Source organism: Lepisma saccharinum, chromosome 5 (assembly GCF_977018435.1).
Source record: "Lepisma saccharinum chromosome 5, izLepSacc3.1, whole genome shotgun sequence".
Classification (NCBI taxonomy): Eukaryota; Metazoa; Arthropoda; class Insecta; order Zygentoma; family Lepismatidae; genus Lepisma; species Lepisma saccharinum.
In genome coordinates, this window is record NC_139233.1 from 33,660,599 (window position 1) to 33,688,038 (window position 27,440).

The 27,440-nt window shown below is 36.8% G+C and overlaps 2 protein-coding genes across 2 annotated transcripts in view; one reads left to right on the forward strand and one right to left on the reverse strand.

Moving 5' to 3' along the window:
- The window catches only part of LOC145988306 (uncharacterized), a 12,028-nt gene extending 4,402 nt beyond the window's left edge, over window positions 1-7,626 (forward strand). The window contains exons 2-3 of the mRNA XM_083123170.1: window positions 3,952-4,010; window positions 5,316-7,626. Of these exons, the coding sequence (XP_082979296.1) occupies window positions 3,952-4,010; window positions 5,316-7,014 (1,758 nt within the window). The 3' untranslated portion in view covers window positions 7,015-7,626. The remainder of the gene's footprint in view (window positions 1-3,951; window positions 4,011-5,315) is intronic.
- The window catches only part of LOC145988309 (uncharacterized), a 264,996-nt gene that overhangs the window by 87,420 nt on the left and 150,136 nt on the right, over window positions 1-27,440 (reverse strand). The window lies entirely within an intron of this gene.

Sequence of the window (27,440 nt, forward strand, 5' to 3'; positions counted from 1 at the left end):
AACGCAATTGAAGGAAAGTTTCTGGAGATTAATATTCTTACTACCTGAATCAGTTTTTCTTTGAAGTGTAAGTTATATGGAACTAAATCAGTGGAAATTCTATTTAGTGTTGACTGACAGGTAGCGTTGATGCTTACGATATTTCATCCAATATCTTAAGGTTTGTCCCACGTCTGAGGCGGTATCAGAGTAATTTGGTAATGTATTGTTATTCTCCGCGAAAGTTGTGATGGTAAATTTTGACAGCGATAAAAACCAGATAACGTAGTAACATTCACAATAACATTTATTTTAAAAAATGAATATTCAAATAAACATATGCAAAATTTACACATAAGGAATACGTAGCCGACAGATGAGTAGTTTCTGGCTTCATTGGGGAAGTCGATCTACTCGCTGGAGACCGAAACAGTCAATGAATGTCCATAACATGTTTTGTTGGGAGGAATGTGTCAAGTATGCATAATATCTGAATCGATATTCAATTGTTTGTAAAGTTGTGGTTTATGAGAGTATATGTTCAGCCATCTTAGAAATGGTCTTGCAAGTTGAGTATTAGATCGTTGTTATTTTGTATCCTCGTGTTAATATTTATATCATGAAGTACCTACGTGTGTGAATCAATTAACCTCTGAATACATATACGACAGAATGGTTAGCGAATGTTGCTTCGCGAACGTGTAGCGAAAGAGTGCGACACACTTGAAGGCTGAAATAGGATCGTGGGCCCTTCCTTTCTTCCGTCCCGAAATTACTTGATATTATAGGTTGTCTGTATTACGAATTCGAGACATATTTCCCATTTACATCCATCTGTGCTTAGCGATTACTCTTCCTGATGCTTTCTTCAACGTTTTGCATTTTATCTTACAACTACAGAGGCATTACGCTGGCGAATACAGGACAACAATACGGCTGCTATGCTCCCTACCCTGCGTTTTGGGGTCCCGTTTTACTTGTAATTTGCCACTTGTTCATTTTTGTTATTTAGCGTCGCATTTCTGTCACTTTTGGCTAATCGCGACGATGAGGATGAATGATGATATGATTAAATTGATGAAGTAATACTCACAAAAGAAAACATTCCCAGGCCAGGATTCGAACCCTGAACCCCTTGCGTCGTATCACTAGTAACAACTCAACCACGGAGGTTGGCTAATTTTTCAGTTAGGCCTATTGTTTACAACAATTTGTTTTGTAATTCCAATAAATAAGGTAAGAAGACCCAATAAAGATATTGTTACATTTTGAATAGTGTCAAGACCGTCGACCCTCTGCAAAACTTGCTTTCTTTTCTTTCTTTCCATTGTGTTTTGTGACTGCCTATTATACATTCGTTATGCATTGTCGCTTTCGGCACGTATGAACTCTTATTTTGTAGCCATGTGGAACGACCAAAAGTGAAGAAAAAGATAGAAATATGGTTTATCTGCCTCAAAGTTCGGAATCCCGATCCAGGGATCCTGCAAATAGAGTTGCTTGTCCCGAAATCCCGGGATCGTTCAAAGTACTCGAGATTACATTCTGTAGTATAAAAGTGTGAGTGGAGATATAGTAATCAGTTTGCGAGAAACACTTTATCTCTACTCACACATTCAGCCTACAGAACGTAATCCCGAGTACTTTGAACGATACCGGGACAAGCAACTTTATATGTAGGAGTGTCACAAGAGGGTTGAATCGCACAGAGCTTAAACCAGCCAAGATGTTAAGCTGGATGTTAGGATGAACATTGCTCGGTAAATTGCCCATGACTATATAAATTAATTTTTCAATTGGACCCTAGGTGATTTTAATTGATGGATTTTGACGTATGTTGGCGCAGAGATAGTCAGCAGTTTGTTTGACGTTCAATTCTAGAAGTTCTCATTGCGTGAAAGAGAAAAAGGCGATTGGCAATTACTTGGTAATGATTATGTATTCCACTATGTATCGTGAACATTTTATTTGGTATAGGACTGAATTACACATCGTCCGAGAGGTATTTTATTCAGAGTAAACTTTTGTACAAATAATTCTTTTATCGTTTTTATATTTTTCATAGCTTTTGGCAACCATTTGTGTTTGTTCAATTTTGTTTTTAACTCCACTTTATACTCAGATAGGCTAATCGGGACTGGGCCTCCAGTTTAAAGTGGAATATGAATCACAGTGCCTTGAACCTCCAGCAGTTATCGAACCCGGGACTCCTTGCTTACAAGACGAGATCGTTACCACTAAGCAATCGGGAAGACCCGGACAACAATTAGAACATTGCGGCCAGAATCAAAAGCCGTTACTTCCAATGCTATTTGAAATTAAGAGATCTAACAAACGAAATGTCACTTGGTCACTGTCTCATGCACCTCCTCCTTCCCCTCCTTGAAACAGGGCATCAAGAAATTGTATAATTTTTGTATTATTCAAATTTTGTGTTGCTTTCATTCCACCTTTGTACAATCGTGACTATGAGAATGGATGATGATTAGATTAAATTGAGGAGGTTGGTTGACCACGTGAGTCGACCACTGAACGCACTCGGCCACCATCGAAGAGTTCAATTGTAATATTATGTATATTTTCTCCTACAATATATACTCCCCCGCTCCGCACGCTCTTATGAACATCAGGTACAAATGTTAACCTTAAAAAACACACAACAATTAAAGCAACCCCCATGTAAAAATGGACCAATTGATCCTTAACAGTTCGAATGAAAGAGATAATATTTGAAGTAATTGTAGCTGGGGCAAATTAAAAAGTTCATTGTCACAGAATCGAGATCACTTGATTCTGAAGTGCTTGCGTATTTCTTGGAGCGTCCCAATCCACGCACGAATTCGCTTTCTCCGTGTTCGTGTCGTTGCTGTGACAAAAGAAAAAATAACGGAGAAATGGACTTTCTCAACATTGACAAGCTCAGTGACGCTCACGATTGATATCTAATCAATCAAAGTAATAAAAAAGGGGAAATCAAATCAGAAATCACGTGTACGAGCTGATACAGTCTGATTAAATGAAAGAATTCCTGAAAGCATTTACGGATAAAGTTTGATTTAATAGATTTGAAATTGTAGACATTTCACGTTTACATTCCCGAGGAGAAAAACACAACGTTAACTAGCGTCCTGTAAATATTACAGTATATTTTTCTGTACTTTATTAACTTTAAAATGATATTTTATGAACAATTAAAGAAGACATTACTATGACCATACCTTTTACTTGTCTTCTTCAAGTTTCAAGAAATGGTAAATATATAATTATATATAAAGGTAAAAGGTAAAGTGCTCCCCTGTGCATAGCACCACGCCATGAAGGCGTATAGGGGTTGTGGGGGTAACGCCCCACACTTTCTTGATCCGGTCGTGAGTGGGGGTGATGTGACCGCCTTAACCACCCAGGGTTTCCCCCAGGTACCCATGTTATTCGACGCTGGGTATTTTACCTTTAAATAAACATTAATAATAGTAAAATTTGTTCTCCATTATCTTTGAGCCGACCTCGTGGCGGAGTGGTTAGCACAGAGCTCTACAACGCCAGGAACTCCGGTTCGAAATCTTGCCTGGGAATGAGTTTTCGTTGCGAGTGTCCCTTCGTCAATTTAATCACCTCATCACTCATTCTCATCTTCGCGATTAACCACAAGGGACAGGACAGCTAAGTAAAATAATCCAAATCGATCAATCAATGAAATCCATTGTTTTTGAACTCTGATACATGATAGGTTAACGACTTGTACTCTACAGTCACGAGTTCAAATTTAGTAGCAGTGGGTACGCAGTTTCAAATTTAGCGGGAGCAGAGAATGTCTGTCACTTTTGTGTTTCACATTTGGAAGTTTATTTTCTTACGTGGAAGAAAATTTCCGAAATATAACATTAATTATATTCACGAATAACAAGGTAGCCCATTAATTGAACGTTGTAGATATTTAATAATTTCTAACCAAATTCAACTTTTCTTTTTCAGTCATTCGGAGTGTTAGTGTTGGTTGCTCTAGGAAGTATTAATGCAGCTCAAGCAAAAAAGTAAGTATACTGATAACTGAGTTAGTAATTATTTAACTCCACAAAGCATACTCATGGTAATTGAGTTTCTTCTCAATCTTGTAATTCGTGAGCTAAAGGTTTCTATTCGCACATATTCTGGTTGGTTATCCATATTCACTCCGTTAGTTTCTCCAGAAGTCTTCACCAATCTATCGTCTGTACCAAGTCTTTCATTGACCCTTCTTATCCGTTATGTTACCTTAACTTCTTATGAGAATTTCAACTCTTTGATAGGACAACAATTGGAACTCTTCCATTCCCTTCTGTCATCATTATTTTTCAGCCATTAAGTGAAAGACTCCAAATAATAGCTGAAGTGAGTAGGGTCAAGCGAGCTGCTCTCCACGTGTAAACAACTGGGAAGAGTACTGGAGCCAGTACTTGCTCCAGTAGTCAGGACAGTAGTGCCCCAGTAGTCAAGACAGTGGCTGTCCACGAAGGACAGCGACTCGACCAAGTTGCTTCCTCTCCTATAGGTCTTTTCACTCGCGGTTAAACTCGACCGACCACTCGGTCAATGTAAACGCTTTCTGAGGACAGTAAGGAGTCTGTGTTGTGTGAGTGTCCAATGTCCATGTGTCGATTATAGGAACAAACAAAATAAACTACGGGCGTATGAGGCTATAAGTGTAGGAGATGAGACTTGATGTATTTGGCGTAGGAGAAGTAAAATTAAAAATAAGTAAATTACGTTCTATACAACCAAGAACGATCGAAAATAGAAAAAAAATAAGGAAATTGGTTTTCTTTCCAGACATGTCCTCCTGCATTATTGTATTCACTTCTCGTGAAAAAAAAGTGTGTAAACTGTTTCAGAACTTTTTTAAAAAAATCGCCAACGACGTCGATGGTTCATTCTGTCGCTGCAGCGACTATCCCACTTTGCTGGAGTCTATACAGCGACTCGCCATAGGAGGGTCGAGTCGAGCAGACAGGCCAGTAACTCTCCCGCTCACCCTACCAATGTAAACCAGCTTTTAGTCTTCTAGACTTGCAATGCAGCCTAGGAAGTAATACGTGGAAAGGCTGAAATTTGTGTGTCTTCATCGAAGGCCAGCCACCCTTTGTACACAAGGTTGCTTTCCATGTATGGATACAATTTTACATAAATCAAACTATGTTGTGAGTTCTGGATTCTATTCCATAATTGCATTTTAAACAGACTCTATAGAAATAGTTATTAATGAAAAATGTTCAAATTAAAACAACAGAGGTCATACATTATCTCACGATGTTGATATAGATCTAGGATAATAACAATCTAATCTTCTTTATATCTTGCAGGAAAGTCGTGATTGTGATCCACAATCCTGACAGCGTTCTGCACAATCATGACTATCATCATATGCACGAGCACAACCACAAACACAAGCACCGTACGTTACATCGCCATCACAAAGTCACTGACAGCGACAGTCTGAAGGGATCAAGTCTTTTCCAAGATGGATACAGAACGGGAAATAGCATTACTGAGGTCCAGGAATCAAGACATGCTCCGGAAGTTCAAGAACAAAATACTCACTATCGCCAGTATGCTTACCAGCGCGGTAGATCTCGTGGTAGCAGTAGAGGACACAGGAAACAAAAGCAAAACCAAGCTCAAAATGTAGGTCCCATACAGTTCCCAGCATCCCCTCCGGTACAGGCTAAGCCTGCCAGGGTTAAACCAATGGAAGTGCACGTGTCCTCACAGTATAAAATAAAGGATGAGTACCCGTCTGAAGTACCCACCCGCTATACTTCATCCGGACGTTACAAATACGAAGTACCCACAGAATACGCTTCGCAACAAAACTACAAGTACAGTCCACCCAAGCAATATAGTTCGTTGCAAAGCAACAAACACTCACTACCTGATTATCATTCTTCATCGTCAAGCTATAAACACGCAGCTCCAGATCATCACTCTTCATCGCACGGCCATAAGCATTCTGGATACAATCATCACTCGTCGCACAACCACAAGTACTCCTTCCCTGATTATCATATTTCATCGTCAAGCCACAAGCACTCAGTACCTGACTATCACTCTTCGTCTCAAAGTCACAAGCACTCTGTACCTGATTATTACTCTTCGTCACATAGTCACAAGCACTCTGTGCCTGCTGAGTATCATTCTTCTTCTCAAAGCCACAAGCACTCAGTACCTGAATATCATGCTTCTTCACAAAGCCACAAGCACTCCGTACCTGATTACCACTCTTCGTCTCAAAGCCACAAGCACACCGTACCTGATTACCAATCTTCGTCTCAAAGCCACGAGCACTCCGTACCTGATTACCACTCTTCGTCTCAAAGCCACAAGCACTCCATACCTGATTACTACTCTTCGTCTCAAAGCCACAAGCACTCCGTACCTGATCATCACTCTTCTTCTCAAAGCAACAAACACTCCGCACCTGATTACCACTCTTCGTCACAAAGCCACAAGTACACACCACCCAAAGATTACGTTTCAGGCCAAAGCTACAAACACACACAGTCAGAACACCACACTTCGTCGTACACTATACCACAGTATTACTCTTCAACGCACTCCCACAAACACAAGGGACACAAAAGTGCAAAACCAGCGGATGTTTCCAAACCAGAGGGAACGCACCAACAAGAGTACAGAGATCCTCATCACAGCCATCATTACAGGGAGGAGAAGGAAGAAACAGATTACAGGAGCCAGCCTCACGCAAGCGCACTGTACCAGACTCCTAGCTACGGAAAGCAGCACGACCAGGGCTACAGAATCCACGAGTATGAGCCAAACGTGGAGGACAATGGGTACCTGGGAGACAGTCCGTTCAATACCCACGAGATTCTCGAACAGAGACCCAGCGGGAATAAGAAAACAGGTGAAAGTGGTAAAGAAGTGGAGATGTGGGAGAACTATTTCAATTCTGAAGACATTAACAAAAGCAACACGAAAGAATTTCTAGGTAGTTTACACAAGAATATTGCTGGCTTCAGAGACACAATTTATAATTTGTGAAAGTCAATTCCTAGGTGATTTTTGGGATTGTTTCAAGTGAATCTAGTTAATTGTTGTTAGGCGGAGTACGGTATTGGTTTAGTTTCAAATAATAAATTGCTGCGTAGTTTTGCTTGATAAGTTATGGACATGAGAGGTTGTATCAGTTGATGACATGTATAACAAGCCGTGCATGATTACTGCAGTGTGTAAGAGACAGAACATGTGAAATTGTAACACTCACAGCCATTTCCCATCTCGTGCCTCCTTGTTACATCTTTGTATGTATCCCTCTTTCGTAGTCTGCATATTTTCTCTGTGATACACTCGAAAATCACTGAAAAAGCCAGTACATATGCTGACCAAGGCAGTCTATATTTCAGTAAGAAAAACATAAAGTAAGTTTTTTTTTCATTTTACTTTGATTTCAAGTTTGAGGAAGACCCTGATAGAGGGTTGAAACGTCACATTTTTAAGTGTTTTTTACTGAAATATAGACTGACTTTGTCAACATATGTAGTGTTTCATGTCATGAAACCAGGCTTACCTAATGGTGTTACTATTGGACAAAAAAAGATCACTGGTGTTCATGAGACACAAGCAATGGTCCAACGAGGTCCACACTACATTTTGCTCATTGGTGTGAAAATGGTGTTAATTACAACCATCGATCTGTGTTATTTCAACGTCATTGAGGTTAAAGCTCTGGGCACACACCTTTGTGTCAAATTTAACACCATTTTTTTTAACAGTGTACCATAAATAAGCATGGTTACAAAAATCATGGATTTATCAATGATTATAAGTGAAGATGTAAATATGTTAACCCCCTTTATTTAAGCAGAAATGGAATTTATATATTTATATTGTTCGAAATAAAATAATAATGTTTTTATGGGCTTGCATTTATTCCAAATTTGCTGGCAGTAGTGGTGAAGCTTTCTCTAGGTAAAGGAAAAAGTGACAAAGTTTGTTTTGAGTTTTAGACTTAAGTTTCTACTGGGTGATCAAAATATCCTATGTTTTATATATCCTCTTAAATCCACGTTATTCAGATATATGCTAATGGATCATAAACCTTTTCGAGCAAGGCCTCATCCCCAGGAAGCTATCAACTTGGGGCAAGCTCCGGCACCTAACGACCTGTTGAGTGAGATGAGTCAAGGCAAGGATACTATGGCCGTGTCCGAAAGGTGCAAGACCGTACTTGAAGCGAGCATCCTCCGAGTATGGTCTTGGAGTGCGGTCTTGAAGTCGTGGACTGGAAGTGTTGTCTTTCGAATTGCACTTCGACTGCAGCGCCAAATACGATCAGTAGATAAAACTGAGTACTCGTTGTTTTCCTCGCCGTGTAAAAACTTGTTTCTCACAATAGAAATCACATAGCATTTTCAAATGCTCGTACACATAAATTTCCACACATTAGAAGAACTATAACCAACAACTTGCTGGCCAATAACGTAAATCTACATGTGCTATTCGCTTTCTACCTCCGTGATTTTAAACAAATGAACAGCGAGTGTGGAAACCACGTGACCTAGTCACCACCATCTGTACTGCACGCCGTGTACTTGCGTACTTCTGTTCTTGGCGCTTTCGAACTGTACTAGGTGACGTCACTTCCGGCAAAACTATACTTCAAGTCTATACTTTGTACCTTTCGGACAGAGCCTATTTTCCTGCTCCCCCCAAAATAGGAAATAGTTAGGTTGGATAGTTCGATGAACTAACCGATCTATAACTATACACTTGTTAGTCCAATGCTAATCGACACTGAATGTATATAAATACAAACATTTATTGTTTCATTCTTGTAATGAAATGAGTTAGTTGTAGAGTAGAAAAAGGCTGCTGAACCTCAATCTAGGGGAAGTCAGAAAATATGGCTTTCTAATTAGACTAATATCTGATATTCAGTGTAGTAGTAATTTTCAATATGTATTTTTTCAAAATTCAAGTGTAACTGATGTTGAAAACCGCTGCCATCTACAAATCAAAATCTAAGTTTCATCTTAGTCAAGAATCACCACGACTGGAATACAGATATAATTAGATATCAATTAGAGAACCTTGCTTTCTGACTTCCCCTCGTATAGTAAATAAGAAGACTATTCAAAATCTGCTCAAAGTGGAAACCAAATGCATGTTCCTACTCCATAAACTCAAAATATTTAAGGATCAGTATTGAACTGTGTATCGTATTAATTAATGTTTCAATACTGTTACAGTGCACGGTAGTTTTCTATATTACTTTACAAATTTGTAGATCTATTCTTAAATAGCTAGAAAGTGGTGTTAACAGATTTCACCAAATAAAATGTAAAAGGTAAAGTTCATATGCCGTGCATATAGCACCTTGCCATGAAAGCACATTTAGAAATTTGGAGGGTAGGGCCCCACACATTCTCGATCTCTGCCATCTTTTAGTGTCATGTGATCAGCAGCACGCTCCAGCCGTCTTTACCCCCAGATATTCATAGATTTCGGGCTGGGTGAGCCCCAGATCTGCTTTATGCCCGAAAAAAATCCGGCATTAGATCACCCACCACGGGAATCGAATCCAGAATCTACCGTGTGGCAGTCAGACGCCCTACATATTAGACAACCGCGGCTCTAAATAAAAACAATCTTTATTAATCCTAAAACATATTATGATAAGGTAATGGACATAGCTACTTCAACAATAGCCAATTAACCTGGCTTCGATTCCCGGCTTGGTCATGGATGTTCTTTCGTCATATTATCACTTATCTTCATTGCAGCGAATACATAATGTGGCAGAAAAGAAAGGAAAAAACCTAATCCAATCACCAACCAATTCTTCATTAACATATGATTCTACGAACTAACTAACTAACTAACTCTCTAGCATTCTTAAACCCGAAGGTTCATAGCTGCAGCAACCCAAACCTTCAATCTGTCCCTATCTTGAGCAAGATCTATATACTCTTTTCCATCCCTACCGATTTCCTTTAGGTCCATCTCAACGTTGTCCCTCCATCTTCGACTTGGTCTTCCTACAGGTCTCTTACCATGTTTCCCAACAAGAATCCTGTAAACTCCTCTTTCCTCTCCCATTCGTGCCACATGGCCTGCCAACCTAAGTCTTCTTGATTTATTCATTCTAATAACATCTGGACATGAATACAAATTATGTAGTTCTAATTATGTAACCTTCTCCACTCACCTGTCTCCTCATTCCTTTTAGGTCCAAATATTTTCCTAAGGATCTTATTTTCAAATACTCTCAATTTATGTTCCTCTTTCAATGTAAGGGACCAAGTTTCACACCCATATAATACTACAGGCAAAATTACTGTTTTGTATATTTTAACTTTTAGTTTCTTAGATATTAAACGAGAAGACAAAAGTTTATGAAGAGAGAAGTAACATGCATTTCCTGAATTAAGCCTACTTTTTATTTCCTCTTTAATATAATTTTAACTTGTTAATATTACTCCTAAGTATTTGAATTTGGAAACTGGTTCAAACGAGTTGTTATCAATAATTAGATTTTGATTATTACTTAACACTTGGTTTCGGCCTGTAAGCATATATTTAGTTTTCTCTTTGTTAACTTCCAAACCTATCTCTCTAGCAGATTTGAAAAATATTTTAGCATTATTCTTAATTGTATTCACATCATCCCCCAGTAAGTCTACATCATCTGCATATGCTAACAACTGAGTCACACCATTTAATTTTAGTCCTTCTTTAGTTTCTTTTACCTTCCTAACAGAATATTCTAAGGCAAAATTAAAGAGCAATGGAGATAATGCATCTCCTTGTTTTAACCCATCATAAATTGTAAATTTGTCAGACACATTAATACCCACAGGAATTTTACTTTCTGTTTCACTGGTGCATACTTTTATCATACTAACAAGCCTCTTAGGTATTCCAAACTCTACTAATATATTATATAATTTATCTCTTTTGACCGAATCATATGGTTTTTTGAAATCAATGAATAGCTGATGGATATTTTGATTATATTCCCACTTTTTTTCAAGTGTCTGTCTGATGTGAAAAATTTGATCTGTAGTTGATCTGTTACGTTTAAATCCACATTAATTTAATTATCACCTATAATTTCATTGGCATATGGGGTTAGTCTTGTTAAAAGAATGTTAGATAATATTTTATATGTTGTTGAGAGTAGAGAAATTCCACGGTAATTATTTCAGTTAATTTTATCACCTTTTTAAAACATAGGAACAATTATTGATTCTTTCCACTGTTGAGGGATTTCTTCTTTATTCCATATTAAACAAATTAATTTATGAATTTGACATTTTATAACTTTTAGATTTTGTTGCTTATGATTTATCACTGCGAGTCTTTCTCTTAATTTAGCAATTACTAAATAATGGTCACTGGCACAGTCAGCACCTCTATGTGTACGAACGTCAATTATACTTGTATGCCTTCTCTTGTCAATGAGAATATGATCTATCTGATTATGAGTTTTACCATCTGGAGAAGACCAGGTATATTTATGGATAAATTTGTTTAAAAGTGGTACTTTTCACAATTAAATTCTTTGAGGTTGCAAAAGTAATCAATCTTATACCATTATCATTACTTAATTCATGAAGACTTTCTTTATCAATCGTGGGTTTAAATGTCTCTTCTTTGCCAATCTGTTCATTACAGAATTTTCATATCATACTGAGAAAATTTATCAAAGACCTGTTCTAACTCTGTATAGAAATCATCTTTAGTATTATCATCTTTATCTTCCGTTGGTGCATCTATGTTTATTAAAATAATTAACACCAGCTACACTGTAAAACTGCATATGATATCCTATCATTAATAAATTCTATTGTTTTAAGAGCCGAGATAATTCTATTATTTATGAAAAAGCCTGTTCCAAAATTATGATTTTCAGTACCACCATAGAAGTAAGTATAATTTTTAGTTTTACAATTCCCTTCTCCTGGCCACCTAACTTCCTGGACAGCTACTACATCTAATTTATACTTAACTATCTCATTAACTGTACACTGAAATGCCCCATGCCGGTAAAGGCTCAGAATATTCCAGGTGCCTAATTTAATATCTTTATTCCTAATGTAGATCTTATCCTTAGTCCAGGGACCTCCCAAAGTAGTCCCCACCCGGAGATCCGAATGTGGAACTATTTCACCTCCGGAATATTTTACCTTGGGAACATCCATGGCCTCACATTGCTGTTTCTTGACATGTCTTTTTACAGTGCAGAGTTGTCAGCTCTACGCCTAACCCCCAATATGAATGGAGGACCGCACCTGTAGTCGGTCAGCGGATCCCTCGGATCTAGCTGGGAGGATAACATAGTAGTCCACCAACCGTACCCCACATACCATACCTACATATTTGTAACTTACTAAACGGAGTGTTATGGTACCATTTGACAATGAAACCTTAGAACTATAGTGTGGGGTACAGTACTGCATTGGACGACTTTCACTTGATCATCTTTCCCACACTCGAGCGTTTGCAATGGAATAACATTTTAATATAACAATCAATAAAAAAATCCGTCCTGGCAGTTTCAGCCCACAATCATCTGTTTAATTTTCATATATCACTGTATTGGTACTACTAAAATACATGTCAACATGGAGATAATTACTATGTTTACTTAAGTTCAATTTCAGTGCATCTTTCACCTCCAGATCCGTAATTGAGGATCCACTACCACAGTGTACTACGTGTACTAATGGGCTTGGAGCTTATGTCGCTCGTTTTACCTGTTCGAGCTTTATTCGATCGAGCGATGAAGCTTTCGAAGGTGTTTAAAAGAGGGCAGGTAAGTCATCAAATCTGTTATCTCCGTGGTTGCAGTGCGTTTAAAGGCTTCCGACCGACATTCGAATATAACTTGAAAGACTGGTATTTGAGCGAAATCTGTTCAAGAGTTTGAAGATGGCACACTTTGAGCCCATCACAATAAAACCTTCGGAATATATATTTAACGCACAAATAAGTCTTCTTCTGAAACTTTATAACTGTGTGCTAATATCGCCAATCTTCAGATTTAGTATACAATCATGCATTGTCGGATTTAACGTTCGAGCATTCAGTTTTCACGTAGTAAAATAATAAAACTAACTTTATAACAACACATTAATCAGTATTTATTTATTAGACCCTAAAATAAGTCGACACCGCAAATCTAATCCTGGGCTTGTGGGTTACAAGGCAACAACGTTAACTGCTGGGCTGAAAGCGAGAGCATTCTAGGTCAAATATTTACCATGCTTGTGGACATCTCGCCTGAGGAAATGAATTCTCAGACTTTCTGTAATTATTGCTAATACAAATAAAGTAGAACTACTTCTATTTCACAAAAATCTATTAATGCTACCACTCCACTGTATAATCAAAACCTACTTGTTTTTTGTTTTTTTCGTGGTGGAGGTATACAGTGGTTCGGATTCCACTTTGAAGGTCTAGTCCCCAAACTAACTAACTCTCTAGCCTTCTTGAACCCGAAGGTTCATAGCTGCAGCAACACAGGCCTTCCATCTGTCCCTATCCTGAACAAGATCTATATATTATTTTCCATCTCTACTAATTTCGTTTAGGTCCATCTCAACATTATCTATCCATCTTCGTCTTCGTCTACCTACTGGTCTCTTACCATCAGGCTTCCCAACAAGAATCCTGTAAACTCCTCTTTCCTCTCCCATTCGTGCCACATGGCCTGCCCACCTAAGTCTTCTTGATTTAATCATTCTAATAATGTCTGGACATGAATACAAATTATGTAGTTCTAAATTACGTAACCTTCTCCACTCACCTGTCTCCTCATCCCTTTTAGGCCCAAATATTTTTCCAAGGATATTATTTTCCAATACTCTCAATTTATGTTCCTCTTTCAATGTAAGGGACCAAGTTTCGCATCTATATAATATTACAGGCAAAATTACTGTTTTGTATATTTTAACTTTTAGTTTTTTAGATACTAAACGAGAAGACAAAAGTTTCTCCAGTCCCCCAGAAATAAAAAACTAGATCAACGTATGTAATTCTATATTTGCTTATTTGATTTTTCTCGTCGCCTATATGCCACTTTTGGTTAATCGCGACGATGAGGAGTAATGATCAGATGGAATTTATGAAGGGACAGTCACAAGCTGGGTGGATAAAAATCATTTTTGATATTCTTTTTATTTAAATTGGATTTGTTTTATTTAAATCTATTTTTTTAAAATAAAAAAAATGCTTAAAATTGCTTGCATGGTTTCTGGCGCCATACATACAGACATGTGTTTCTTTATAGAACGGCTTTTCTAGTTAACGTCCCTGTAAAATATTTGAACAGCTTGATTAAAACAAATAATTATACGTAAATATACGTTTTTCTGTTTCTGATACTGTATATACGAACTTAACGTGGAAATGTTTGTTGAGTGTGGTAATGAAACCATAATATTTTCAGTAACTTTTCTTCCATTGATATAAGACATTCTGCATGTACTCTTTAATTGTAACTTAAAATATTTTTTTGCAGTCTTTGTAGCACAATTTTGGCAATTTTTTTAATGATAGTTTGCAAAATATCAGCTGCCATATTTATTTACAGTTTAATGATAATGACACTATTTACGGTATAAGATGATTAGTATTTGTATATTTTTTCTACACAAAATGTTTGCTATTTTTGGACACAAAAGTTATATTGAATTTTAAATGAAGAGAATTTTAAGTGTGTTTACAGTTTTTTTTTTTTGTATTACGTTTCCTTTCGTATGAGCTTCAGTACATATATTTTATTTCCTTTCTTAGAACCTAATAAACACCATTAAATGATTACGAGATTAATGCAGTGTTGTTAAAAGTCCAGAAACACATAAATTCTTATGGGTTCTGGGCCTCCCTTATGGCGCAGTGGTAACGTCATTGCCTTGTAATCAAGGGGTCCCGGGTTCGATACCCGGTGGAGGCACAAGTGGTTCGGATCCCACTTTAAACTGTAGGTCCAGTCCCGATTAGACTTACTGTGCATAAAGTGGACTTAAAACAACAACTCAAACTAAAACCAAAACCAAACAACTCGAATGGGTTCTATTGGGTTCCGCTGCAGGATCGGAACCTATTTTCTCGCACAATTTAAATTCGGTCCAAGTTGCGTATTGTTTCATTGACAACAGGTTCCTGGACCGAGTCTAAATTCATCCGGAAAAAGGGTCCCTGGACCGTAATTCAATTCATCCTGAAAAAACGTTCCTTGATCGAATTGAAATACTTTATACATAAGAAGGTTATTTACGGTCCATAACCCATTTACACGTGATGATTTTCTCTCCTGGACCGGAATTGAATTTATTTAATATTCCTGGACCTTTAACAACTCTGGATTAATTAATTTACTTTCACCAACATTGATTCTGATAAGCTAGGGCTCGGATTTTTAGATGCTAAAAATCAGAAAAATATTTATTTTTTATGTGCTCAAAATATGGAAAATATTTACACTTTATGTACTTAAACATGGAAAATATGCATTTTTATGTGTTAAAAATGTTGAAAATTTCTGCTTAAAACAGCTCTACTCACCAGATGAAATTAGCATGTTTTGCTGAAAAATTGTGAATTACAATACACCACAACTGTCATCTTCAAATTGTCCATTACAAAGGACTGACGATTGTCTCGAAACAGTGCCTTATACTGCGAAAATGTTCGTTCTACATCACATGAAGGCATACTTAAGGTATGATATTTCACTCACACTTAAATATCCAATATTGTCTTCCTGTTCACCGTCCAATACATTCGAAATGTTACACATCATTTTAAAGCCGGAATTTTTTGCCATGACATCTTGGAGTTTTCTGCGAAGTAATTGTGCCTTTGGTCCATTAAGTTTGTTGAGTTTGCTCTCCACTTCACGAACTTCTTTAACTGCTTCTGACAAAGGAATGTCCGTTGCTTCTAGTTTCTTGATCGTATTACATAGGAAACTCAAATTTGCAGAAATATAAGCCAGGTCATTTCTTAATGTAGAGTCACTCAACATACCTTGAAGAATTTCAATTGAAGAAGCATCATCTTTATTCAGTCCATTAACAATAGATGAAAATTCTTCAAAATTTTCTGCATAGTATGCAACAGCATTAAGCCATGTTCCCCACCGCGTAACTACACGTGTGGGTGGCAACGGTGTTTGGGGATTTTCCTTTTTGAAGATTTCAATTCTTGTTGGCGATTTCACAAACATCTTTTTTCCATTCGAAACCAATTTATCTACATTAGGATATACATTTCTGATTTCTTCACATACCCTATGCAATCCATGAACAATGCACGTAACATGAGTCATTTTAGGATAACTGACTGCAAGACCTTCTGCTGCTTTCTTCATATATGCTGCAGCATCTGTGAGCAAAAGTAAAACATTGTCGAACTTCACCCCACTTGGCCACAATATCTGCATGGCTTCATTGAACAATCTAGCAATTGTAACATGATTTGTGGCACACAGTTCTTGGCACGTTAAAAGAAAAGATTTACTTGAAATTGTTTCATCATTTTTCAATAACCCAACAACTACATTTCCCACTTTCCTACCACTTGAGTCCGTACTTTTATCTATGCTGACCCAGATTTTTTAATTCTCACAGATATCACGAATTTTCTGCATCGTTTCTTCGTAACACTTTGGGAGGTAACATTTCCTTAAAGTTGACTCATCTGGGGTGTCGATGTTTGTGTATTTGCCTAAAAAATTTCGCAGCTGAGGATGATTCACCTTATAAAGCGCTATGTCAGCAGAAACAAAAGCCATACACAAATCCGCACAATAACGACAAAACTTGGATGGTTCTTGGGACGAACGTGGGATGGGGTCACCAATAAGGGATTGTTTGCTTTTCACACGCACAGCTGCAGTAATATGTTTACTGCCATTCCATGTTGGGTTACCTGAGATCGCTGTTCTGCTGTTATGGCTTTTCCACAGGGCTGACAAAAGAGTAGCTTTCCATCAGTGGTAAATGTGTTCTTGAATTCTGCAACATATTGCTGCAAACGATAGCTTGGTGCAGATTTCACTTTCGGCATTTTCAAACACGCACACACTTACAGAAAACTCGCACCTTTCGAACGAAACACACTAGTGCTTCTCCCACGCAATACCAGGGCAAGCAAATACTGTGGAACAATCTGTCCACTACTGAACGTTGAGCTTACGTTTTACCTCTCAGTATGAACAATTCGTTACATCCAGACTGGATACTGTTGCCAGGTCTTGCAGAAATTTTTCCCTCTCTAAGATGAGAAAATAAATACAGCGACTATAAAAAAAAACCTTTTGATTTTTTTCTGGGAAATCTTAAAAAGATAAGAAAATTTAAGTAGATACGAAATTTTATGTGAAATTTTTGGGACAAAACATTCATTTTATGCATTTATGAGCGAATATTAAGAAATATGTATTTACATAAAAAAAATTGGAAAATATGTTTTTTTATGTGAATTAAAATTTGATATATAGGCTCCAGTTACTATGATCGGAATTTGTAACTCACTTACGACGTCATATCTACTCGCAGAAAAAATATTTATTTACCTAAAAATCCGAGCCCTACTGATAACTACTAAATCCTTATTATATAGATTATTCTATAAATTATTTGATTTGCGTTATTTTACTTCGCTTTTTGTGCCACTTTTGGGATAAAACATCCATGCCCAGGCCAGGATTCGAACCCGGGATCCCTGGCGTCGTAGCGCGATGTGCTAACCGGCTATAAATTATTTATTTAAAGTTATTTAAATCGCGATTTAAATGAATCCAGCTTGGTCGCAAGTAACGCCAGTGCCCAGGTTAAGGCTCGAATCTGAGATCTTCGGTGGCGAGATCGAAAGTCGACAACATAACGTGCTCGGTCACTGAATCGCCGATAATGCAACTGTGAATTTATGTTGCATGCATACATGACGTCTAAAGTTTCCAGGAGATTTGTCTTCAGAATCTGATACTAGGCCAGCTGCGTAACTTGGGACCTATCTTTTATCTAGGGGGGCCAGAACATGAACCTAAGATGTCAGGGGGTAAACGGAAATAACTTGTAAATGTTAAAAAAACTGAAAATTTGGGGGGGGGCAATTTCCCCCTTCCCAAGTTACGCATGTGTGTGTGAAAAATTATACTTAAGACATTTCTCGACTTTAATGCAAACCGTGTTGGTTACGGTTAATATTTTTTAAAAATATATTTTGTGAGTTGTAATTTCTGCGCCTACAATACAAATACAAATATTTAATTTTAGAAAAACCAGGTAGTGCTCCGATTATACTTAGTTGCATTTTGGTCGGAAGTATTATTTAACATGTGTTAATTAATGTTACATGTTCAAATAAAAACTAGCTGAGAATTACAAAATTCATTTAAACAAAGGAAGATATGATCTACTATCATAAAGTAAAGATTGCGTGATATGTTCTACTGTTTTCTGTCCAGAAATTATATTTTTCAATGAGACAATTTTAAATATTATGTATGTATACATGCCCTGCCATCTGTTGTCATCCTCTGGAACTATCACCACTTAGTTCGTCTTGTTCCGACGGTTGGCGCTGCCTGTTACAACCAGAAAGATTACATTGTTCACAGGTATGTTGAACAGAAAGTGCTTGAATTTTGTAAGCGTGCGCAGCGCGTAAGCAAATATATGCGTGGATTTCTTTGTTATTATATTATAGACATTCAGGTTTTCTTCACAATGAGACATGGGCATTAAAAGTCAAATCTACCAGAACGTATAATAAATTTGTACAATCTATCACAACAGTGGCACAAGAGTCGGGGGTAAATTGTACCCCCAAAATTTTACGTAGGAGGTACGGTACCCCACAAATCCATAGAGCAGCCACAAATAATTTATCGGGCGCAAGGTGCTGATGTTGAGAGAAAATAATTTCTAACAGCTAACGCAAGAAATTTATTTTGCCTATTTTAAAAAAGAATAGAAATCATCGTAAACTTTTCATGCTCTTAAAAATAGTTTGAAGCAGTGAAAACTGTTTAAAATGAGTGTAAAATAATGGAATAAGGTAAGGCTTATTAAGTGTAAGGAGAAACACATTTCTACAACTAACCGATAAGATATAAATCTGTTTCAGAATAGCTTTTCAGAAACTAGATACTTCCACTATAAATGTCAATTATATTTTATTAAAACTATGATGTAAATATTAAAAATCACAAATTTTTGTACAAAAGTTTCAGGAATTTAATTTTGAAATAAGTGATTTGAGAAGGCAATTTTATCAAACCGTCTTATTAGAACTATTAGATTTTCGCCTAATTGCGACAAATTTATGGATATAGTCATCAGAACCTTTCCATAAACAATTATTTTGAAATTTTGGACAAAGAAGTGACTGTTAGAAGAGTTATATATATATATATATATATATATATATATATATATATATATATATAATGTGATTCCCAACGGCAGAAAGTCTTTGTCCATTGCCAGTCCTACCGACAGGAGAGGCAAAGTCAGATACGATTTCTCTTTGAAATTCAGGTGCTATGAACACATCACGGATGGGTCCGTCTGCAAACACGCACTGCGGCGACCGGTCCCGAAAATGGGTTTGCAAAAAAGCATAAACCGGGCCCTCCTAACTTATCTACCTAAGGTATTTCTAATAATGTACATGTGGTTAGGTTAGGAGGGCCAGGTTCAATGCTCTTAGCAATCAATTTTTGTGACTGGTCGCCGCAGACGGACTTCATCATAGACACAAAGGACGGTAAAGAGACCATGGTTTTTTTTTGTATTCTCACTTCCATACAAGCACCGACAATACTTAACATCAGATTGATATGGCTAATTTTTCCTGCTTTATTTCAATTCTCCAAAAATATATGTAGGCTAATTGTGAGATTTTTAGAATCTATGAAACTTACATATATAACTTTTCATATTACATCATTTTTAAACAGATTTCGATGCACTTCCTTTATTTTGCGTTAAAATAAGTATACCAAGAATCTAATTGAATTCTATCAGATAATTTTCTTGTAAATATTTTCTTCATTATACACAGCGAACTCTAGTTTTATGTTGGAACAATTAAAACGCTGATTGTGGGAGTCTGTGTACAATGGGATGCAAAAGTATGGTTTGGAAAACTGTCCATGGTTATTTTAATTAATTCTTCTTTTTCATCCTACGTGATACCTTTTCATTTTTCATTTAGCATATTTTATGTCGCATTTCTGTATTGATTAATCGCGACGATGTGGATGAATGGAGATAAGTTGAAATGGATGAATGGACAATGACTAAGACACAAGGAACGACACAATACAATTCCTAGAGAGTATTATCCTTCAGGTCCAGGCGCCAGAATCTAGTTGGTCTGCAATATTTAGTCCAGAGTATACTACGAGGGAAGTGAGGTTGACGTTCAGGTGTCTTCAGAAAGGATCGTCCCTTCCAGCCCATTCATTCTAAGGGTTTGGTAAGGAATGGATTTTTACTTATGGTGGTGAAGAGATTGTCAACAACTTGTTTTGCGTCTTGTTCCAATTCTTGAAGGTATCTATCTTTGCTGAATACAAAAACAATAAATGTGGTAATGGACAATTTGCTTGGTAATAACGCGTCTGACTACCATGCTAAAGGTCCCGGGTTCGATCCCCGGCCGGTTCTAATCCGGGAACTTTTCTAACGGTGGAAGCGGCCCCGGCGCCTGCCCAGCGTCGAATAACATGGGTACCTGGGGGAAACCCTGGGGGGTAAAGGCGGTTAGGGGCGTGGTGCTGATCACATCACCCCCACTCACGACCGGATCAAGAAAGTGTGGGGCGTTACCCCCACACCCCCTATACGCCTTCATGGCGTGGTGCTAAGCGCAGGGGAACACTTTACCTTTACATATGCATCCCATTTCATGTGTCACTAAGTGTGTCTCTAAATTCGTCAATATACAGACCAATTTCATAGAAACGCTAGACAACGAACCCACGGTGAGAAAAACTCGCATCCATAACTGCCACATTTAGTACAAGCAGCTTATTTCCTGAGTTTTTTTTTTTATCAGAGATCTTGTTCATTTCTTCCATAACTTTGTCAACAGATGTTCGGGCGTGTACTTATGGAGATTTTGTTGAAATTGTAAGTGGTGGCGAAAGAGAAAAAATCTCGGTTTCCTCTCAGTCCAGTTACATTAAAAATTTCGTCACTGAATAAGTTTATGATAACACTGATGAACAAATTCAAACTTTTTTTTTTGCTCCTTTGAACGAAAATAGGTGATTATTTATAATTCGACCCCGCTGAATCCAAATCTGAAAGTAGAAATGCTGTATCACCTATCGTTTTTCCTGGATTTTAATTTTTTGTTTTTAATAAAAAATTAATTCCCTTTGTAATAATTCATCGAAATTTGAAATTATTTTTGTTTGTTTGCTCATGAAATAAGATTTAACTATTGAAGTGAATAACTATGAAATATAAGAAAATAAAAAAATATAGGACCGATTTTGACTGTTCAATGAAGAAATTTCATGCAAAAAAGTAAAAAAAAAACAACACATTTTTACTCGCATTTTCAAAATTTGTTTCTGAACTCTGTCGTTTGTAACTGCCACCAGAAACCTCTTCCGTGAGGTTCCAACAGTAGTCTGCTAACATGTTCTGTACCGATTTTCCTGCATATCGTTTCTCCATGACAGAAATATCCTCGCCGCATTCGTCACTAACCGCGCCCAAGGTAAGGGGGAAAAAGTCCAAATGCGAATGTAAAAAATGAATTTTCAAGGACATATTGCACCCCATGCGCTGATAACACTTCAACAAGTTCTTAACAAGTTCCTTGTAGTTGTCAGCTTTCACATTTCCATGAAAATTACAGCATACTTGTCTGAATGCTAACCATGCGCATTTCTCTTTTTCTGTTAGCAATTCCACAAAGTTGTCATCATGAATGATCTCACGGATTTGCGGCCCAATAAATATGCCTTCTTTTCACTGAGTTTAGGAAATGTTTTTCTCAAGTACCCAAAACCCTCACCGTGTTTATCCAAAGCCTTAACAAAATTTTTCATCGGCCCTGACTTTATATGCAACGGTGGTAACAAAATCTTGTCTTTCTCAAGTAGAGGGTGATTCCTAACACTCTTCTCTCCAGGAATTAAGTTTTTTCGTATGGGCCAATCCACAATGTTGTAATGTTTATCTTTTGCCTGGCTGTCCCATTCGCAAAGAAAGCAACAAAATTTTGTAAACGCAGACTGCATGCCTAACAGTATACCAATCATTTTGAGGTCTCCGCATATCTGCCAACCATATTTTTCATAATTTATCACTTTTAATATTGTATCCATATTTTCATGTTTCCTTCATGGTGGAAGAATATTCAAGGGGTACTGATGGGTATATATTCCCATTATGCAACAATACTACTTTTAAATTATTCTTAATCTCCACTCGTTTGGGTTGTGACTCCTTCCAAGTTCTTGCAGAAGGCCTTCTACATCATTGCAGTAAGTTAACTCATTACTAGCAGAAACAAATGTGTCAGTGATTGTTGGCGTTTCCGTTAACACCTCCTTGTAATAAATTCCACCCTCGGAGACGAGAACCTAATAATTCCGCTTGAACTTTAGAAAGGTTGAGGTCTCTGACTAGATCATTTAGTTCGGATTGGGAAATAAAGTGAAGTATATTTGGATCTGTGTTTGAATATGAGGGTCCAGGTTCGTCATCTGGAGAAGCACGGCTTGGTTCTGTTTCATCCAATCTCCATTCTTTAGGAGGCTTAGGAATTGGTGTAAAATCATGAGTCATAGGTTTCTTGGCTGAGGGAACATCAGGATAAAATATAGAATGTTTTGATTTAGAACTATATCCCACTATGTTTGTTAAACAGAAGTAACAATCCGTAGTATGATCTTTCTGTTCTGTCCATATTACAGGGTTTTCGAAGGGCATTGATTTGTGAGTGCCATTAAGCCAACCACGTACTGTAAAGTTCGCGAACAATTACAACAAATTTTACCTGGTGCCCAGCTTTTTCTCTCGTCTACTTTACTTCCAAAATACAACTCACATGCTTTTTTCACTATAGGAGTGATAGTATTTCTCTGTGACTTCGGAGTAAATTCCACGCAAACAAAACAAAACACGTTCGGCTTATTCACACATTTGCGTGACATGGCGAACTCATTAAATGACTTATAATATATTTCTTTAAAAAAAAACAATTATGAATGCTCTTATAATTTTGTTAAAATACAACTTACACTTCACTTCACTCTACACAATATTACATTCACAATTTCACAAACATAAAATACGGCTACTCGCGAAGGCTAGTCACGAAGTTATCGGAAAGAAAGTTAAGACTCGACTAACCCACAAAAGAACAAATTTTAACAGAGAAACAGAAAATTTCTCTACTGCCAGATGTTTCCTCCACGAAATATTAAGTGCCAGTCATAAACATACAAGGTCACTAAAAGGTTCTTATCCATTTGCTAGGAACCAAACGTTAAGACGGATGCGGAGCAGGGTGCGGAGACCTGAAACCATAAAACTATAAAATGTGGGTGTTCTGCAAAAAATGTAGGTGATACAGGAAAACGGATGCGGTATTCGTTATCAGCACATCGGAATACATAAAGATCACTTAGTTTTATTTAAAGGAGCATTTCATTGTTTATCAGTGTAATTGTGAATGCCAAATTCGGACAGTAACATCTTTTTTCAAGTCATCAAAGTCACAAAACCGAAAACCAGGTTCAAAGTGTACGTTGTTCCTCAGTACTGCCATATGTGGAAAATAATCTCGCTCTAAGAATAGTGACTTCAGGTCAACAGTTCTGGTAGTGGCACGGGCTGAATTTCCAAGAAAAACAGTCGAAGTAACACAGGAATGAAGTGAACATCCCAACACTACGAAAAATACGTAGCATTATGTACGTATTTTAATATATAATTACTAGGGCTGGGATTTTTATGACAGCATTTTTTATTTTTTTTTGGCTAAGGGTGATGTGTTCCCCAAAACATATAGAAATTCATATTATGAAGAAACTAATAAAATTAAGGTGCTTTTTAAGGACATATTTTACATCTTTGGCCATTTCTGCGTGATAGAGCATATTTTCATGGATTTTCGGTCATATTCAGCATATTTTTCCATTTTCAAGAAATATATAGTCATTTTCGAACTGGATTTGTTCTTACTCCCATGTTTAGTCCAGAGTTTTTTTTCTTTGGACTGTAGCAAAATCTTTTTCATTTTCATTTGAAAATTTAGAGAAAGTATTCATTGTGCATTGCAACTCAGAGCCCATAAAGTGAACTAAAAATAGTACATATGTGAAAATATCTCAGCACTTAGATATTGATGTTTGAAACAGTCCAGTTATAAGGGCATATTAGAGTGCATATTTTGTAAAATTTTAGGCCATAAGAGCATATTTTATTTTGCATATTTTGGTAATTTTTAGGTCATAAAAGTTCTAGCTCTAATAATACGCGTAATTACACATGCATATAAAAAATCGTGGTTTTAGCCATTAGGGGAAACAGGAATACACGATTTCAACACACACTATTAATATAAATGTAAATCACTCTCTATTATGGGGTTAGAGTTCCTCGCCTAAACTACAGTAAATTTAGCGACTTCTTTTTTGTAATAAGTAAATTAAATAACTTAAATAACTACACCTAAAGTTTGGATTTCAATATTTCTAAGGTTAACTGCGGTGGTACATACTATTTTGATTAGATAAAGTCGCGACAATGAAAATTAATATTGTGTAGATGAAATAGACGAACTAACATACTCAATGCAAAACAAATATCCTGGTCGGGATTCCAATCCAAAATACTTGTATCTGAAGGTTGTAAAGGATTTTCCAATAAGAATGATATGATTTTGAAATGAACTGGCACCTATGCTTCAAATGTTATAACTGTCACTAGTTGTCATTTGTGTTTAGTATACTGTGACAATTGATCATGGCTAAATACAAGCTTCAAGAACGTTTGGTTATTATCCAAAAAGTTTATGAAAATAGACGTTTCTTTGTGAATACTCAACGTGCACTTCGCGAAAAGTGCGATCCAAATTATCTTCTCAGATGAAGTTAATTTCTGGTTAAGTGGATATGTCAACAAACAAAATTGTAGTTTTTGGTGTGAAAACAATCTACAAGAGATTCACGAGAAGACCTTGCATCGGCAAAAGGTCACTGTATGGTGTTGTTTATGGCATGGTGGCATCATCGGACCATTTTTATTTTCAAAACGAGGTAGGAGATGCAGTTACAGTGACTGGTGAGCGGTACCGATTGATGTTAACAGATTTTTTATTGCCAAATTTAGATGAAATTGATTTGGAGGACATGTGGTTCGAAAGGATAATTTCAAGAAATGCAACTGTTAGTTGGCCTCCAAGAAGTAATGATTTAACTCCTTTAGATTGGTTTTTTGTGGGGTTATTTGGAATCTATAGTCTATGCAAACAGACCACGAACCCTTGATCCATTAAGATTGAACATCGAACGCTGCATTCGTGACATTAGGCGCCAGTTATTGCACAAAGTCATCGAAAATTGGGCTCATCCAATTCACTCGTGTGCACGAAATCGAGGTGGACACTTACATGATGTGTTATTCCAAACATAAAGTAATAAACTATGCTTCAAAATATTATAAAAAGTTTGGTTCTATCTGAAATAGTTTTTTTTTTATTATTTCATTGTAAAATCATATCGTTCTTATTGGAAAACCCTATATCTATGCGTCAAACTGTCCTCAACAAACTTGGATACTGTAGCGGTCAAGGGCGCCCGCAGAGAGAGGTCGGAAGGGAGGAGGGGACTTGCCCCACCTGAGATTTCTGGAGAGAGTTCATGTAATTCAAATGGTGAAGTTGTAGCGATATTTTACAACAAGAAATATTGTTTTCTGTGACTTACAGGCCGTAAATCACAGCAACTAATATTATTGTTATTTTTACCATTATTATTATTATTATTATTATTTTACAGTACCCTTGGGTAACAAAGGAACATTGATCAGAGGTACCATGAATGGCAGCAAATTAAGTAGTCATTGAGTCTGATTGATATCTGTGCATTGTGAAAAAGTACAAGAAGTCAAATAACTGCGCATGAAGAAAGTGATAGATGTTTATTGAAAGGAAGCAACATGAGTCCAGTTTCTATGTACTAGACTCGAGTCTAAACTTGTGTACAACGCCAAAGTACTTTCAATTCAACTTGAGTTTTATAATTTGTAAAGTAGTAGTAGTACTAGTAAAAATAATAGCAATAATTAAAACTAATAATAATAACAACAACAATAATAAAAGTTTCTATGACTGCCCCTCCCTGAGAAAGAATCCTGCGGACGCCCTTGGACACTTTTCTGTATCAATGGACCGTTTCTCTTAGTTCATAAATATTATACACATTGTGTCCCTCTAAGCAGTGGCGGCTGCTCATAAGGACGACATGGACGCCGCACTGAATTGCGTAACCACAAGTTAACAAACATTACATTAACATCTACATATATTTTTCGCAGTATCTGCATTGCAAATATTTCTCTCGTAACAGATAGTTGGGTAATTGTTTTTGTTTTTTTTTAAACCCGCGATAGTTGTGAATTTTACAGGCCACTGGGAATTCGAGACTTGGCTCTGGCAGCGAGAGAAATTTGGCGGGGCGCTGCATTCCACGCGCATGCGCTTTACGTCCCTGTCAACCTGGTGGAAAGTGCATTGCGATTACAATGATGTAGCTTTCATCATATAGCTCTAAAATATATGTTTTGATTAGCACGTTTTATTTATTTATTTATTTATTTATTTACTTCTTCTTTTGGATGGCGAAGTTAAGGCCCAAGCCTTTTCTTACACTTAACCATCTCTACTTCACATTTTACAAATTTAGTTCAAATATCTAACAGTTTGCGAAATATGAAAGATCAAAATACCAAAGAAAATAAAAAAAACACGAAAAGAGAAAAAAACAAAAAAGAAAGAAGAAAAACACAAAATAGAAAAAAAACACAAAAAGTCAAAACACAAAAATACAGATATATGCTGTAAGAAACGTAAAAAATGCACGTACAGCATGAACACACACATAACAAAAATACTTAAAGTACAGAAAAGTCGGTCGGTGTTTGGCCTGCAAATTTAGATAAAGAAAGGTTTCATTCTATTTTCTTTCCTTGTTTTCAGTACTGGTAAGTTGCCTCCAGAAGATGCTTTCTTAATTTTGATTTGAAATTGCCGAGAGAAGAAGAGTTTCGTATGTCATTATGGAGGTCGTTCCACGTTCTGGTGGCAGTGACAGTGAAGGGATTTACTGTCACTACTAAAAATTCCTGATAATGTGGTAAAGTTATCTGGTAACTTCCCTTTTGTATATCTTTTCCTCTGTTAATTAAGTTAGAAAATGCTAC